General features: G+C 37.9%; 1 protein-coding gene across 1 annotated transcript in view; it reads right to left on the reverse strand.

The window, feature by feature from the left end:
* Nucleotides 1-14,452: 14,452 nt before the first annotated feature.
* The window catches only part of LOC118197703 (uncharacterized), an 88,603-nt gene continuing 86,688 nt past the window's right edge, over nt 14,453-16,367 (reverse strand). The window contains exon 7 of the mRNA XM_035369241.2: nt 14,453-15,122. Coding sequence (XP_035225132.1) covers nt 14,651-15,122 — 472 coding nt within the window. The 3' untranslated portion in view covers nt 14,453-14,650. The remainder of the gene's footprint in view (nt 15,123-16,367) is intronic.

Genomic DNA, 16,367 nt, shown 5'->3' on the forward strand with positions numbered 1-16,367 from the left:
TTTATTTGTAGCTATAATAGATTCTGATATATCGTCGGTCAAAGTTTGCTTGTGTGTTTAAAGTTGTGTTTTAACATTTGGAGCGGTAACTACTTTTCAGTTATACGGAAAATCATAATTTCATTTTAAATAATAGAAAATCTCAGGCGTAATCTTTTGCCGCTTTCCGTTTTAATAAATATCATAATTTCGAGATATCTTCAATTACAGGTACGGCGAAGCCGTCATTTTTCGTTTCTATTTCAGCTCTTTTTATGCGGGCCAGGCAAATGACACATCTCCCCGAGATCTCTCCCGTTTGAGTATTGTCCTTCCTTTGTACCTATAACTTTTTACGATTTCCTTTTCTAATTACGTTATCCATAAGCGGGTTACCCAAATGACAGATCTCTCCGAGATCTGTTGATTGGGTATCCTCACTTCTTTCTAGCAAATTTGGGTTCCAGTTTCCGTTTCTGTTGGAGTTTTGGCTGGGCGAGCCCGTCGCATCGGGACATTACCCAGCGACCCTGGGCCGCGCTAGGACGTGCCAGACTCCGGGGCCGGCCAATAAATGACCTTTCCCAGAGCCTTCAGAACCACCAAGTTCATAAATTTTATACCCCCGTGGCCGAGACTGCCTAGGTACAGATCCTAGCCAGTAGCTTCGCAGAGTTCTCTACGTCGACCCCCCGGGGGGGGAGATGGAAATGGCTGCCATCAGTGACAGTTCTGTTCAAGTACGGACTCTGGCGAGCAGTTCATCACTCTGTTAGATCACTAGTTTCGGTTTCTATTCTTGGTAAAATGTAAATGGGTTACCCAAATTTAGTTTATATTAGTTTGCTTTCTATTATGAGATTAATGCAAATTCTATATGCGAATGAAAGATCTCTGCAAATGAAAACTTTTGGCGATTTCCGTTTTTTAATAGGTATCATAGATCACGGTTATGCTCGATCACATGTGCAACGTAAAAGGTGCACTCAGAGGAACCTCGGTTCTGTTATAAGCAGAGAATTTTTTTTTTTTAATGATAGAGCATCCCGCCTACAAACTTTTCTATATTTTCGTTTTTCAATAAGTATTACGGTTCCCGAGATATTTTAGATAAAAAATGTACCAAAAAAATGTACATCAATGTTACTCCCGTTCTATTACAGGTTAAAGGACCATTGTTGCTGCAAAATGAAAGCGCTCCTCAAGGGAAAAATTTCGGCTACTCGCATTTGTTTGTAGCTATAATAGATCCCGAGATATTTGAAGCTAGAATTTTATTTTATTTTTCTTTATTCCATCATTTGCTTTCCCTTGCAAAGAAAGACTTTGGGGAACTTGATCTAAGGCGCTAAGAAATAATTTTAGTTGTCGACGGAACTTAAACAGACCGACATGCACTTTTCCTAAGCGGACTGGCCGTCCCCTACGGCGGAGAAAAGAAAAGTTTTTCTTGGTGAATAATAAGATAAATTTCATTGAGAAGCTAATTACAATATAAAAATTAAAATTATGATTGTAGTTTTTATAAGAACAAACATAACTTCAATGAACTTGACTTTTCTCTTCGATATCAATGGCTTCCTTGACCGATGCTGAATTCTGACGTCAATTTAGTCAAGGCTGGCTTATTGTTAGTCGTTTTAAGACGAATTTAAGTATCTGAATTTTCGGTAGTTAAGCTGCTCCTCTTGATATTTAAAATAATTTCATGTGTGAGAATGTTTGTTTGCAATTATAAGTTGAACTTAATTCGGACAAAATGGCAAAGCCAATTTTTTGGATTTATGGATTAGGGATCAGTATTATGAATTACTCCTTGAAATTATGCTACAAATTTTTTTTGAAAATAAAAATCCATATTCGTTACTGCAACTTTGCAGTGAAACAAAAATGTTATTGTTACTCTCGGTTTATTATTTTTATGTATTCTTCAAGGGCTTGTTTCGTAATTTATTTTTATGTATTATATTTTATTTTCGGAACAGAAGTGGGTCACTTGAAATTATGAAAGGGGGCACTCATGACCTACGGGCCATAGGTTGCCGAGGCCTGAACTAGGGTATTATTTTTTTATTACGAAAGAAAATAACGCAAACGAAAAATTGACGCTGTTTTTCGCTATTTCCTAATCTGTGTTTCAGCAGAGTCTGATGCACAGAGTTCGGTGTATTTAGCAATTATTTGAAATTAGGTACAAATACTCCTTCCTATGAAAGAAATTATGTTTCCACATTTTAGCTTATATAAGCTTAATACGAAATAATATTATTTTAGATCTTTTTCTCGTTTCTTGCTAGATGGATACCATTTTGTGCTATAGTTCAGATGATAAGCCAAAATCTGATAAATTATACTACAAATTTTTTTTATCTAATTTTATATTGGTATTATTGTATTTTTTAAATCCATCTTTATCCACCCCGTTATCTAACACATATAACCTATCTTTTAGTTTTCCCTTCCTTCGAAGTGTGCCTTCAGATCTTGTTTCATCTGTTTATTCATAGTTTTCCCGCATCTCCAAAGTTTTGTCTTTGGAACTGAAATATTTTGCTTCACATAAAATTAAATGTTCCAACGGCTGCGTAAAAAATGTATCAGAGAATGCGTACTGGTCGAAGATTTGTACGCATTCTGCGTACTGGTCGAAGATTACCATAAAAAATGAATCACATAAAGTGGGATTTCAGACTGTGACAATTCTGGACACATGACACATTTAATAAAAACATACAAAATTAAAAATTTTATGACATCCATTACTAAGATTTACGTTTTAAATTTCAATTAACAAGCTATTTTCTAAGGAGCAATTAGGAAAAAAATAATCTCTCCTAATTTGCAAAATTAGCGATGAAAATTGTAAATATTATGTACTTTAAATCACTATCGTCTGAAGAAAATAATGTCACATAAAGCAATTTCATTAAATACAAAATTTCGGGTTATCGAAGTTTCACAAATAGTAATTTGAAACCATTTCTAACGTATTTATTGAACGCAATCAAAAATTGGGTATAGAAATATACCTATCGTTTTGTAAAATATTTTCGATTACATTCATCATTTGAAACCAATAAATTATATCTAAATTAATACCTTTCTTACATTAAAATACTTTTCAGGAAGCTGTATTCAAAAACCAAATTAAATCCGCCTTTGTAATTACCTTTTAATAATAATGTTACGAATTTTGTATACACGTAAATAATTTTCGTGAAATCGTAGTATTTGGTCTTATGATGTAACATGAAAATGTACAGAAGAAAGCTTTGCCGGAAAACTAAGAAACAGGGGCAAGTCTATTTAACAGAGTAAATGTCTATCTCGGTCAAATGGCGAGGTATCGCCAAGCTGGCGACGCTTTCGGCAACTAAGTTTTGTCGCAAAATTTGGAGAAAAATTGCCGAAAGTCGCAAAACTTGGCGACATTTGGATCCGGTCCATTGATAACTATAATTGGTAATGACTGAATATATGTAATTAATCCAGATATACAACTGTAATCGTATCCGTGCTTTAGATGTAACTTTAACCGTATTTGCCTTCCAGTAATTTCGAGGAATGGAATTTACTAGAGATTTCTCGGTGGCCGGGTGAAAACTATATGAAACCGGAAAGGACATGTGTTCTCAGTTATTAGTTCAGAGATGAATTCGGAATATTGAGATATCTGTGAGATTCTACCTTTAAGATGCGTTTTGCATTGCCTTGTGTTGAAATTTCTTAGTAGTTTGAAGTGTAACTACTGTTTGTGCTCTGAGATACTGAAAAGAACTGTACGAGTATTTTTGTGGGAAGTTCCAGAACTATCAAGGGTTTTGGTAAAATAAATTTTATCAAGAGATCATTGGTTCTGTGTGCATTCAATCCATTACGAACCCGTACGCGCGCAACAATATTTTTAAGGAGTTCTTTTAATAATTCGATTATGGAAAAATTTTCCCGGTGACATATTTTTCTGTAAATCTGCTATGAAAATACATATTTCTCATTTTCCGTTAAAAGGAGTTACATGACTAAAAGTGTCGTAATAGGCCTATTTCACCTGATTAATTTCTTAAATTGGAACCACTGTTTAATAACAAGTTTTCAAGAAATATTTTTTCGCCCAGTCATTTTGAATACTCTGGGTATGAGACCAATTCATGAAATGCATCTTTAATATACTGGAATTGCTTTCCTGATTAGAATATTTTGCAGCAGGTGTTGCTGTCACGTTTTTCCCAGATCCACAACACGTACGTCACGACTTAACGGGTCGTGAAGTTAAAAGAACCCTTTTAGGTAAGCAAAGAAAATTTCACCTGCGTCTTCGATTTCGAAGGCCATTAATTCATCTTAACTCTAGTCGGAAAATTTTTAATTGCTGGCTATCTGAGCCTTATTCAGATCCATAGTTTGTGGCGTGACGAAGCTATACTGGAAGACCCATTCTGGTGTGAAAAAATACCGTAATCGGCGCTGAGCGATGACTAAGTATATCAGCAAAAGATTCCGTGAAAGCGGCTTTAAGCTATGTTTCGTGCATTTATCTTAATAGCTAATGGCTCCCTTCCTACTTGCACGAGTTTTAAGCTTTTAAAAACCATTTGATTCACAATACGTGTAATCAGTCCAGCTGGATAGACATTAAGGTTATTATTCGGCTGGTTCAAAAGCCCAAAAGAATTTAGAAACCAGAAAAAAATATCGAAATAGTATAACGGTCAGTATTTTCTCAATGTCTTAACAAAATAAGGAATGCAAAACACAGGAGAATTCATCAATAGCGTAGACTCCATCAGCGTTGTAGAATTAATTTAGAGTCTGTTTTTCTTGAATGGTCAGATATTTAATACCTTTCAACATGACTATTGCCAATCTAGATGTATTTATTTAGATGCTGTAGCTGTGAAAATATGGATGTATCAGTTACCTGGTTACTCCTGAACTAGCCTAGTAACGTCATTTTAGAAACCCTAAATTTTCCGAAAACGTTGATTTTCAGCAAAAACAGACAGCAGCTGATGCTAAATCAAAGAGAAAATGTAAAATTTGAGCTCCAGTAATCCCCTAATAGCAAAAGGAAGATTATTTCACTCTTTGATAGGCAGGAAAAAGGAAATTGACTTTTTCAGTAAAACTCTTGTTTTATTTACTATATCAGGTGTTACAATGAAATTATTTGCGACAATTACACGTATTTTGTCTTACACGTATTTGAAAAAATTTACCACGTCTGTTGGGTAATGTCAGTGCCCACCGCCCACAGAACACATCCCTACAAATCAGTCTCTATGGTACTCATGGAAACAGTTTTCCTTTTGCAAGCAGAGAGCAACTTTGCATGTACTGCATTCCCACACTGCTCTTACAGGCTTTTTCTTGGTGCTGCAGAGCGCACATTGGCGTGATGTTGCCTTCGATGGCCGATGCTTATTTTCTTGAAGACGAATTGCTGCATCAGCTACTGCCTTATGTATCTTAATTGCCATCTACTGAGCTATAAGGGAACTTCAGTCTCTAAGCGGTCAGTTTTGAAAATCACTCACATGAGTGAGTAAGACATTCAATAGAAAAGGTGGTTACTGTAGGTAACCACCGTTCTTCAAAGAGTAAATGAAAATAAAACTCATGACAATTATTTGATTAAGCTCCTCACTTTAGAACTCTGAAATGGAATACAAAAGTCTCCACCTTCTAATTTCCTACCGCATATCTCTCAGAACTACTTCTAGATCAACAAATGTTTGGTGCTTCCATTCTATAATAATACTATACAATAAAAAACGCCCATGTTTTCTTTATCCGTTGTTGAAACCAGATTTCATTAACTTGTCAATTAGCCTCCTTTAACCACCATACAGTCCCAATGGAACCCTTATCTCGGCTGCAGGTGTTGAAAACAGTGAAGGATGAATAGAAACTTCTGGAGAAATGCACCAACATATTTATCAAATTATCCTGATAATTATGGAATAAGCAAAGTAAAGAAGTAACCAAGTATTTTAGTTCTTTCTAACGGAACTATACAGGCGTTTCGACTATTCACCCGGGTATGTTGGTTTTGCAGAAGAATGTTTATTTATTTACTTTTGCTGTGAAAAGAAACACTTTTCATTTTATGATCACGGCAATATTACCAGAAAGTGAATATTTCAAAAACTCTTTTATCAGGAAGAAAGAATAATTACAATATGTTTTGTTAGAACAACAACAGTAAGTATACGGTTATTAGAATAACAGCAATAATTACTTTTAATGAAGTAATAATAAGTATGCTCTTATTGAAGAGTGACTGGAATATATAGTGAAAGTACCTCATATGTTTGCAAGATTAAATACAAATAATCAACAGGATATTTTTCCATTCTGAGCATTTCCTCAAATGAAACATCATGTTGAAAAGAAATGAAACTAAATGTAATAATTCCCCCTTTTCTTTTCTATTCTCTTCCTTTTTTTTTTTTTTTTTTTTTTTTTGGTGTATTACAGTAGTTGTATAATTTACATTTAAAATGTGCATTCTCTTACCATCATCAACAGATAGAGAGATATTTTGAGTAACTTTTCTTCCAAGTTTCCACCAAAAAATATTTTAGATGCAAACTAGGAAACGCGAATTGAAGCAATAGGACTGATTAAATGTCAGTTCATGTTAAATATCAGTTCAGTATTTTATGTGCCATAAAAAACAAGAAGAATGTGAAAGGAACATAGTGCTGTCAAACAACGAATAGAAATTGATCGTTCACTAAACTTTATACTACAAATATAGCATACAAGGTGATAAAAAATATATGGCAAAAGTGTAAAGGCAGGTAGACGGGCTGAAATAAGCAGATTTTGTACTGGAATATGTGAGTCGAAATGCCGCTCAGGTGGTACAGAACGCTGCTGAACAGTAAGCAAAAGCACTGCTGGCGTAAATTGCTACTTCCCGTATGGATTTATAATGGTATGCATCATTGCGCGAACGTGGAACCTGCCAATGTATATTTTGTTTATGGGGCTGCAGACAGATTCGGAGCAACTGCTCAAAAAGAGGTACTGGGTTACCTTTCTCTGTTCTTTCTTTAAGTAGCTGCTTCGTTTTAGCCTCAACTCTATAAAAAAATTGTACATCGCCGAATTTAGTGTCCATGTAGGGATGCATACCACTCAAAATCCGAACAGGGAATGATGATTTTCGCTAGCAACACGCTTTTATCTACCGTTCAACAACAGCCTTTATCTCTTCAAACCTTTGTTTCAGCACACATATTGCATCACAAAATTTGCTTATTTAGGTTTCCTCTAATCTGACTTTTCTCCTAATTTTCTCTTAATGTTTTTGAGCCACTTTGCATATGTTTGTGTCTGTATAAGAAGAAAATTTAATTTTAATTTTAGTTTGGAAACTCTTCAAATTGCATTATGTATCAAACTGTATTTTATTTCAACTAAAATTTAATGGGTAAACGTTAATTGCTGTCCTCTTTGAGAAAGCGCTTTGTTAATTAAAAATATCTAATTACATTATACATCCCTCTAAACCCGCTGCACTTTTTACTGAAGAGAAAATATAAAAATATCTTGATAATATTTTTTAACTAGGCAAACTCTTCCCACCCACCGTCTCTTTTCCGTCTCCTCTCCTCTTGGCTGGTACTTTTTCCCTTCCCTTCTCCCTCGTGGTTTCTCTCTACGGAGTTTGGGGCTCGTCACAAGAAACTGGAACAGCCCTTGTCTCTAGTTCTCGAGTGGCGAGAAAACTGCCCACGTGTTTGCCGTGCGTGGAGACCCGTGTCGCTGGAAAGGAGGGTCCTGGTAGTTGAGAGGCGAGGTACTGTCCCCAACACACTGCTTTGGCCTCTGCTTCAGCTAAACGGGAGGCACCTTAGTCGTCCTTACGGGTGTCAATCGGCTGGTCACTAGTCCTTGTGTCAGTGGCTTGGGGTCAAGCTCTCGGGAGTACCTGCTTTCGGGAAAGCCGACTGTGGGCTTCAGTTTGCGTATAGGTCCGGCTAGCCCTAACACAGGAATCTGTGTTCCCTTGTTGGGCTCCGTGGTGGGCGGGGCCGTCGGACCCGAATCTTTCTTCTCTTCAATATGGCAAACTCTCATATTTACCTTATAAAAGATTTTGAAGTTACTCCAGTCACTCAACCGAATTCTGAAAAGTCTACTGCTAAACCAGTCACTCAAACTAGTCCTGAAAAGTCTACTGCAAAAAAATTACGATCAGATGCAAATGCAAATAATCCTACTAGTAGTCCCCGTTTCCTAGTTATTTCTAGTCCTTCTGGCGAGCTGCAGAAGATGTCTCCTTTCATAATAAATAAATATATTCATTCGTGTATTGGTGAGCCGAGAAATATAAAGCGTCTCCGCTCCGGAGACTTGCTTATTGATACAAACTCAGCCACCCAGTCTGCTTCTTTACTTCAAATAACTAAACTTGGGCAAGCGAATGTTACTGTAACAGCACATAAGTCACTAAATTATTGTCGTGGTGTAATCTCGGAATTCGACATTCTTTATGTTCCTGAAGAAGAGATCGCTTCCGAGCTATCCGACCAAAATGTCTGCGGTGCTAGGCGGATCAAGATGCGTAAGGAAGGTAAGTTGATCGATACGAAACACGTGATCCTTACCTTCAACACGCCTGATCTGCCTAAGAGTATTAAGGCCGGATATTTAAATTGTCCTGTAAGACCTTATATTCCCAACCCTATGCGATGCTTCCAATGCCAGCGTTTCGGCCATTCTAAGACGTCTTGTCGTGGCAGCCTCACATGCGCCCGATGCTCACAGATTGGCCACGATTCTGAAAATTGTACCGCTGCGCCTCTTTGTATAAATTGCAAGGGTGAGCACCCAGCATTTTCACGCCTCTGCCCAAAGTGGAAATTGGAAAAAGAAGTGCAGACTGCAAAGGTTACGAGGAACATCTCATATGCCGAAGCCAGAAGATTAGTCCAAAGCACACAGCTACGACCAAATACATCTTACGCCAATGCTCTTAAAAGATCTCGCACAGTTGCCACCCAAACATCAGTTAGTATGCAGACTCCACCAAACAAAACTCAACAGACTACAAACAACAGGAAGAAAGAAAACCCAACCCATACAGTACAAAATAAAGAAATAGTAATTCAAAGCAGACCCAAAACTACCACACAAAAAGAAACAAATAAAAATAGAAGTTCCAGCAATAGCTCTCTTGATGGAATGGTTTCTGAATCTGCGGATTCAGACAGTATGGAAGTAGAAGAGGGTCTGGAAGTTCCTAAGCATCTACTCCCAAGAAAAACAAAACAAGAGCACAGAAAAAACAAAAACCATTCATAATGGCCACCCTCATCTCATGGAACTGTCGCGGTTTCCACCGAAATTTGCTTGACATCAAATCTATTATAAATGCGTATCATCCTGTGTGCTTAGCTATACAGGAAACAAATCTGAAACCAGAACAACATGCAAAACTTCGGAGGTTTTCTATCGTCAGGAAGGATAACCTTGCAGGTGAGCGTGCCAGTGGAGGTGTAGGTCTCCTCTCTTCACTGGATTATCCCTTAAATGTACTTTCTTTGACGACATCCCTCCAAGTTGTCGCTACTCAAATAAATTTTGATATTGTTGTTTCATTTGTTTCTTTGTATTTGCCTCCAAATGAGCACATCTATCAGCAAAATTTAAATAATCTAATAGAGCAGCTGCCTGAGCCTTTTATCATAATAGGAGATTTTAACGGCCATAGTCCACTCTGGGGTAGTAAAGATACAAATTGCCGAGGAAGACAAATTGAGCAGATGATCGGAGCCTTTGTCTCCTAAATAATGGGCAGGATACGTACTTCCATGACCTTCAAGGACATTCCACGCTCTCGACCTTGCCATCTATTCACCATCCCTGTTGCCATTTTGCATTTTTAGTGTCGGAAATGACCTGTACAACAGCGATCATTATCCCATTTTTGTATCTCTTGCACGAAGAGGAGCAAACCCCATGTCGAGACTCCCTCGGTTTATACTGGACAGGGCAGACTGGGAACTCTTCTCTTCCTCCGCAGAGCTGACAGAGGAAATGGTAGAAGATGTGCATATCGATGACGCTGTGGAAGCTGTTACTAATACTTTTATTCAGGCAGCTATGCTTTCGATTCCTAGAACATCAGGAAAAATACTAAAATATTCGAAACCGTGGTGGAATCGCGACTGTCATGAAGCACTGAAAAAACAGAAAAAAGCATGGGGTATTTTTCGTAGATATCCTACTCTGCGAAACCTCATTGCATTTAAAAGACCCAAAGCAAACGCACGAAAAGTAAGGAGGCAGAGCCAAAGGAATTCTTGGATTTCCTATGTGTCATCAATTACATCCTCTACGCCTAGTAAGCGGGTTTGGGAAAGAGTTCGAAAAGCATGCGAAATATACAAAGACCACTCACTTTCCTTTTTGGAAAAAGATGGCCGAGTGATTAACTCCATAGAAGAAATTGCGAATACTATCGGTGAGACATTTGCTGCCGTTTCTTCCAGCAGAAACTATTCACCTGCATTTCTCTCTATCAAGCAGCACTCTGAAATAAATCCCATTGCATTCAACTCGTCCAAATCTGAGCCTTACAATAGAGCATTTACTATGCTGGAATTAAAGACAGCTTTATTGCAGACACATAGGTCTTCTCCGGGTCTTGATGGCGTGAATTACGAAATGCTAAAACATCTGTCCTATAAGTCACTGACTGCCCTCCTCACTCTTTACAATAGAGTGTGGAAGGAGCGTATTTTTCCCAGTGCGTGGAGGAGAGCTGTTGTAATTTCTATTGCTAAGCCAGGTAAAGATCCAAGGAATCCATTGAACTATCGGCCAATTGCCCTTACGAGTTGCGTATGCAAACTGTTTGAAAAGATGGTAAACAGCCGCCTAGTCTACTTCTTGGAAAAGAATGATATTATATCGCTTTATCAGAGCGGTTTTCGAAAGGGAAGAACAACTGTAGATAACATGCTCCTCTTAGAGACATCTATTCGAAAAGCATTTGTAAGAAGAAGCCACCTTGTCTCGATATTCTTCGACATTGAAAAAGTTTATGATAAGGCATGGAGATACGGTATACTCCGGGATCTTCACGAGAGTGGCTTGCGCGGCAACCTACCAATTTTCATTCAAAATTTCTTGAACACTAGAATTTTTCAAGTAAGAATTGGCTCTGTTTTTTCGGATGTTTTTGAACAGGAAGAGGGTGTGCCTCAAGGCTGTGTGCTTAGTGTAACCCTGTTTAGTTTGAAAATAAACTCTGTACTAAAAGAACTTCCTCCCACCATCTTGGGATCTCTATATGTTGATGATCTGCAGATTAGCTGTCGAGGGGCAGACATGAGATACGTACAGAGGCAATTGCAGATGGCTCTGAATAAGATCCAAGAATGGTAAAAAAACAGGGATTTACTTTTTCCAAACAGAAAACTGTGTGTGTTCACTTTTGTAGGAAGCGAGGTCTCCATCCTGAGCCTGAGTTATATCTGAATGGTACAATTATTCCAGTTACGCCCGAAGTAAAATTTTTAGGAGTGACGTTCGACCGAAAATTGACTTTCCTTTCTCATGTTTTAAACCCGAGAAAGAAGTGTCTAAAAACACTAAATATTTTAAAAGTGTTGGCGAACACCTCCTGGGGTGCAGAGCATTGCTCCATGCTTCGCATTTACAGAGCGCTCGTCCGCTCTAAACTGGACTATGGCTCAGTTGTTTATGGATCCGCTCGGCCATCAGTATTGTTAAAACTGGATCCTGTTCACCATCAAGCTCTGCGGATTTGCTCAGGAGCTTTCAGGACCTCCCCCGTCCAGAGCCTGTATGTTGACTGTAACGAACCGTCACTTTATCTGAGGCGTGAGCAAATGTCCCTCTTGCAATATTTTAATATTCTATCCCAACCTGAACATCCCAATAAGCTGTGCTTACTCGATGATGCGTGTAACGTTTTATTTGAAACGCGTCCATCCTGCGTTCCTACCTTTCCTTTAAGAGTTCGCCCTGTCATTGAGGAACTTTCCCTCTCTGATATGCGCCCCCAAGCAGTACAGAATTTCGAAATTCCACCTTGGGAAAATTCACGGATTCAGCTTCTTGATGTTTTCAAACATCACGTGAAGGCGAGCACTAACGAGATCGTTTACAGACAACTCTTTGCTGAGCACAGGCAGAAATATAACAGTTATTATCCGATATACACAGATGGATCAAAGTCAAATGATCATGTCGGGATGGCTTTTGTATTTGAAGATTACATTGAGAGCAGATGCCTGCACCATGCGTGCTCAGTCATAACATCTGAATTAACTGCAATATATTATGGTCTTTTGTACATCTCGAAGCTCTGCCACAAAAAGTTCATAGTTTATACAGACTCGTATAGTGCTCTGAAATCTTTGGAAGCTTTTCCCAACACTCAGAATCCTGTGGTAGTGGATGTTCTCAAAATTCATATAAACTTAACGATTCGAGGATATGAAGTCCTGTACTGCTGGGTTCCTGGACATGCTGGAATAAAGGGAAATGAGCTTGCAGATATCGCAGCCAAATCTACTGTTGAACTGTCTAGTCGCCTTATCCCTTTTAGAGATATCTGCTGTGTCATCAAGGGAAAGGTCCGAAAAAATGGCAGCAAATTTGGGATGTTCAGCTTCAAAACAAGTTAAGACAAGTAAAACCTAGAATTGAGCATTGGGAATCTATCAAAAATCGTAAGGAGGAAGTTCTTTTGACTCGCCTCAGAATTGGTCACACTAGAGTGACACATAGCTACCTTTTAAAAGCTGAGAATGAGCCTGTTTGTTCAAATTGTAATGTTTGTCTATCTGTCCGTCATATTTTAATTGAGTGTCCATATTTTAATAATCTTCGTTAGAAATGTTTTAATGGCTGTGACTTACCTCTCGACTGTTTAACTGTTTAATCGGAAGAGAGGTCAATTGTAATTTATTTTATTATTTAAAAGAGACTGGCTTTTATTACCAAATGTAATTTGTTTTGAAGACTGTGTCTTGAATTTTAATGTGTGCTTTTAACTTGTGTTTATATGACTTCATCCTCTGGATCCATAATCACTCACTACTCACTCACTCACTCTTCCACCCACCGTATCTGTTAACATAATTAATAGCCGCTTTAAATGCCTGCGAAATTAAAATTTTTGCGTAGTTCAGATGACCATCACTTAAAATGATACCCTGCTAAAAACAAAGGATCAAACGTGTCGATTCGGAAATCCGTCACAATTACCTTGAATAATTTTTTAAAAACCGCCCAAATTTGCTGAATTACTTCCAAACCTGATAAATTAAAGTTCCAAAAGCTCTTTTTTTTTTAAATATTATTTTCTAATCCATTGGATGGTATAAAGATCGAAATTCTGTGACAATTAAAACAAGGATATGAGATAAAATATCTATACTGAAACATAAAAAAAACCTTGCTTTCAATTCTGAAACATTAATATTTGAAAACTGTGTGCATCTGGAATAATCTACATTCATAGCGAGTACGTGAAAAATTTCAAGAAAGACCGGTTAGTAGAAAAATCAAAAATTGGTTTCAAGATTTCATCCAGACAGAGGGTACAAGTGAAATTCAAATTTATAAAAAATATACATATATGATTCATAAAAATGAAATTTAACTTTATAAGGTATTTCTCCTGCCTTCCTAGAGTGCCTTCGTGGTGTAGTAGTTCTGCACGCTGGGCCGGTATTCCAGAGGTCCGTGGTTCGATTTCTGGTGAAGGCGTTTGCTAATTTTTCATCTCTTCTGTTTCCAAAAATTACCCTAATGTCTCTACACCTTTTTGATATGATTTGTCAACTATTTTCATGGAGTTTCCTCCCATCAGTCTTCAGTTTCTTTATATGCCCCCCACTGATCAAGTTTGGTTTCCACAGTGATCGGGTACAGAAGGCAAAATGTTTGGTAACTTAAACCATTTCAAGTCCCAAAGCACAAAAGCTATTAAAGTTCTCTTCATGTATAATGTGAATACGAGTTTCCTTTAGAAAGACACGTGTATACGAGCCAGTTTCCCTTAGAAAGTCCCCCACGAAGGCATCCCTTCCCTTAGGCAGATAGCCCTCGAGGCTTTGCCGTAATTAAGTAACCTAACCTAACCTTTAGAAAGACATCCACGAGCATATCCCTTCCCATAAGATGATAACCTTTCCTTGTTTTACTATCATCAAATAAATATAAAAATCCGTTCGTTATGTGCTTCGTTATATTATTTATGAGAATGTTTTCTGCAAGTTTTTTTTGGGGGGGGGAATCTCTCTTATATATGTAAAATTAAAATTTGGTGTACTTATATATTTATTTTTAAAGTTTCAATATTTTTTTCAGTAATATCTATAGCAGTTTATGAGCAATATAAGTCAGATGGAACACAGATTTCACGTAAATAATTAAAATAATTCATAGGGAACTTAGAAAGTAATACAGAAATTCTAATAAATAAGAAATAAAATGTCTTTTAATTCCACATACAACATACTATATATCTTTGTCAAGATAAGCTCTTCGATTAATCACCTCCAGCGGTAAATAATAACTCTACCGCAACGAAAGTAGTTCAGACATGTAGAAACCAGATGCCTACAGTCTGCTCACTGTCTGATATAAAAATATTCTGACTCGGGTAATGTATTTGGACTCAAGGGATGTAACCCAATTCATCGTGAATGTTGGTGTGAGACCATCTATGGAAGGTGCTAGTACCCATTCCATGTTGTACTTGCACTCGGGTCACACCATTGCCATTTGGGTCGGAGCCTGATTTGCGTGCACTATTGTCCGAATGGTAAGCGGCTTCGACACCAGAATCTGAGGACGATGTGGCAGTATTACAGTCTCCTTTACGACGTCTTCTATGCTTTCGCCTGTGAGGATGGTGGTTCCTGCGAATCGCTGGTCTTTCCACGGCAGTAGTTCGAAGGTCATGGAAGCTCCACGATTGCTGACGACGGGCAACGCTACCCTGCGCTGGTTGACGATTTGGAGATCCAGACCTCTGACGGCCACTTGGACTTAAGCAGACTTCTGAGGTGTCATAGGCTGAATCCTCCGAACCATCGGCTGAAGATTTCTTAACACCCATAATCCTTGTTTTGACGCTTGACAAGAACCTGCAAAACAAATAAGCTTTGTTAAATGCCAATTTGGTGTTGCCAATTACCTTTGTCTCTAGTATAAGAAAATTTCAATTCACATAATGTCTCCAGAAAAGCCAAATCTATGCAAAACCCAGAAGAATAAGAAGCTAAAAATAACTCAGAAAGTTTCACCAGTAATGGTTTGCTTAATCTCACGCTGTTGAGTTATTTGATTTCTCAGAATGGGGTATGCGAGGTGTCTGTTTCTAAAGTTGTTTCATATCGGCGTTTGCTTTGAAAAGAATCCGTTGTTTGATTTCCAGCTGTTTTGATTCCAAGCGTGAAATCTTGCAGATGTCATAAAAAATTTCAAAGTCATTTAAGTCACGGAAACAAAGTTTTAGGCAGAGTTTTTCTCTTTCAGTCAGATAGCATTAACAGCTTTAAAATTTCATAATGTTACTCATTTGTTCATCATGAACATCCATTTCCCCTCACAACTGTTTGTTCTTCCCGTCATTCATTTGAATTCCAATTTCCGCCTTTAATCCGAAATCATTACGCTGGGAAGACAAGATTTCGGAATATTTGTATTTGATTTTCAGGTAGTCCTGCATTTCATTAACTCAAAAGGAGTGTTAGCCCAAATGAGCTATTAGTCTCGAAATGGGATTTTGTGTTGAATCACTATACACTACATACCATTTTTCAAATTGTTGCCAGGAAATACTATCGCTCTATTATCTTTAAAGAAATTAAATTAATGAGAATCTGCATGAAGGTATGAATGTTTTTCGCAATGTGAAAAAACAACGGAAGGGATATTAGGCTATTTTGATGCTGGAGACGTGAAAAATGAGCAATGCTCTCGCGGGGACTCGAACCTGGATCTCTCGAAATACGCACCCAGTGTCCTAACTGTTACATCACGAAGGTCAAGAGAGGAGGAAGAAAATACCTTAACCTTAGACACTCCTCTTCTTAAAGGGCGATTAGGGACTAATGGACCAAATCAAGGTGGTGAAGATCATCATTCACCACCTTTTAGTTCGGGAGCCACTGTAGAGACATTAGGCTGTTTTGTTGCTGGAGACGTGAAAGATGAGCAAAGCTTTCGCCGGGACATGAACCTGGACCTCTCGCCGAGTTTGCTAACAGTTGCACCATGAAGGCATACAGAAAGGAGGGAGAAAATATTGTATAACTTAGGGCCATCAAATTTTGCACAACGTAATCCTCAACGCTGAAAGGACACCTGGAAGCCCGAATTTTGAATTT

This window comes from Stegodyphus dumicola, chromosome 1, assembly GCF_044657685.1.
Source record: "Stegodyphus dumicola isolate Sdum_Otavi_A_Nest chromosome 1, ASM4465768v1".
Lineage (NCBI taxonomy): Eukaryota > Metazoa > Arthropoda > Arachnida > Araneae > Eresidae > Stegodyphus > Stegodyphus dumicola.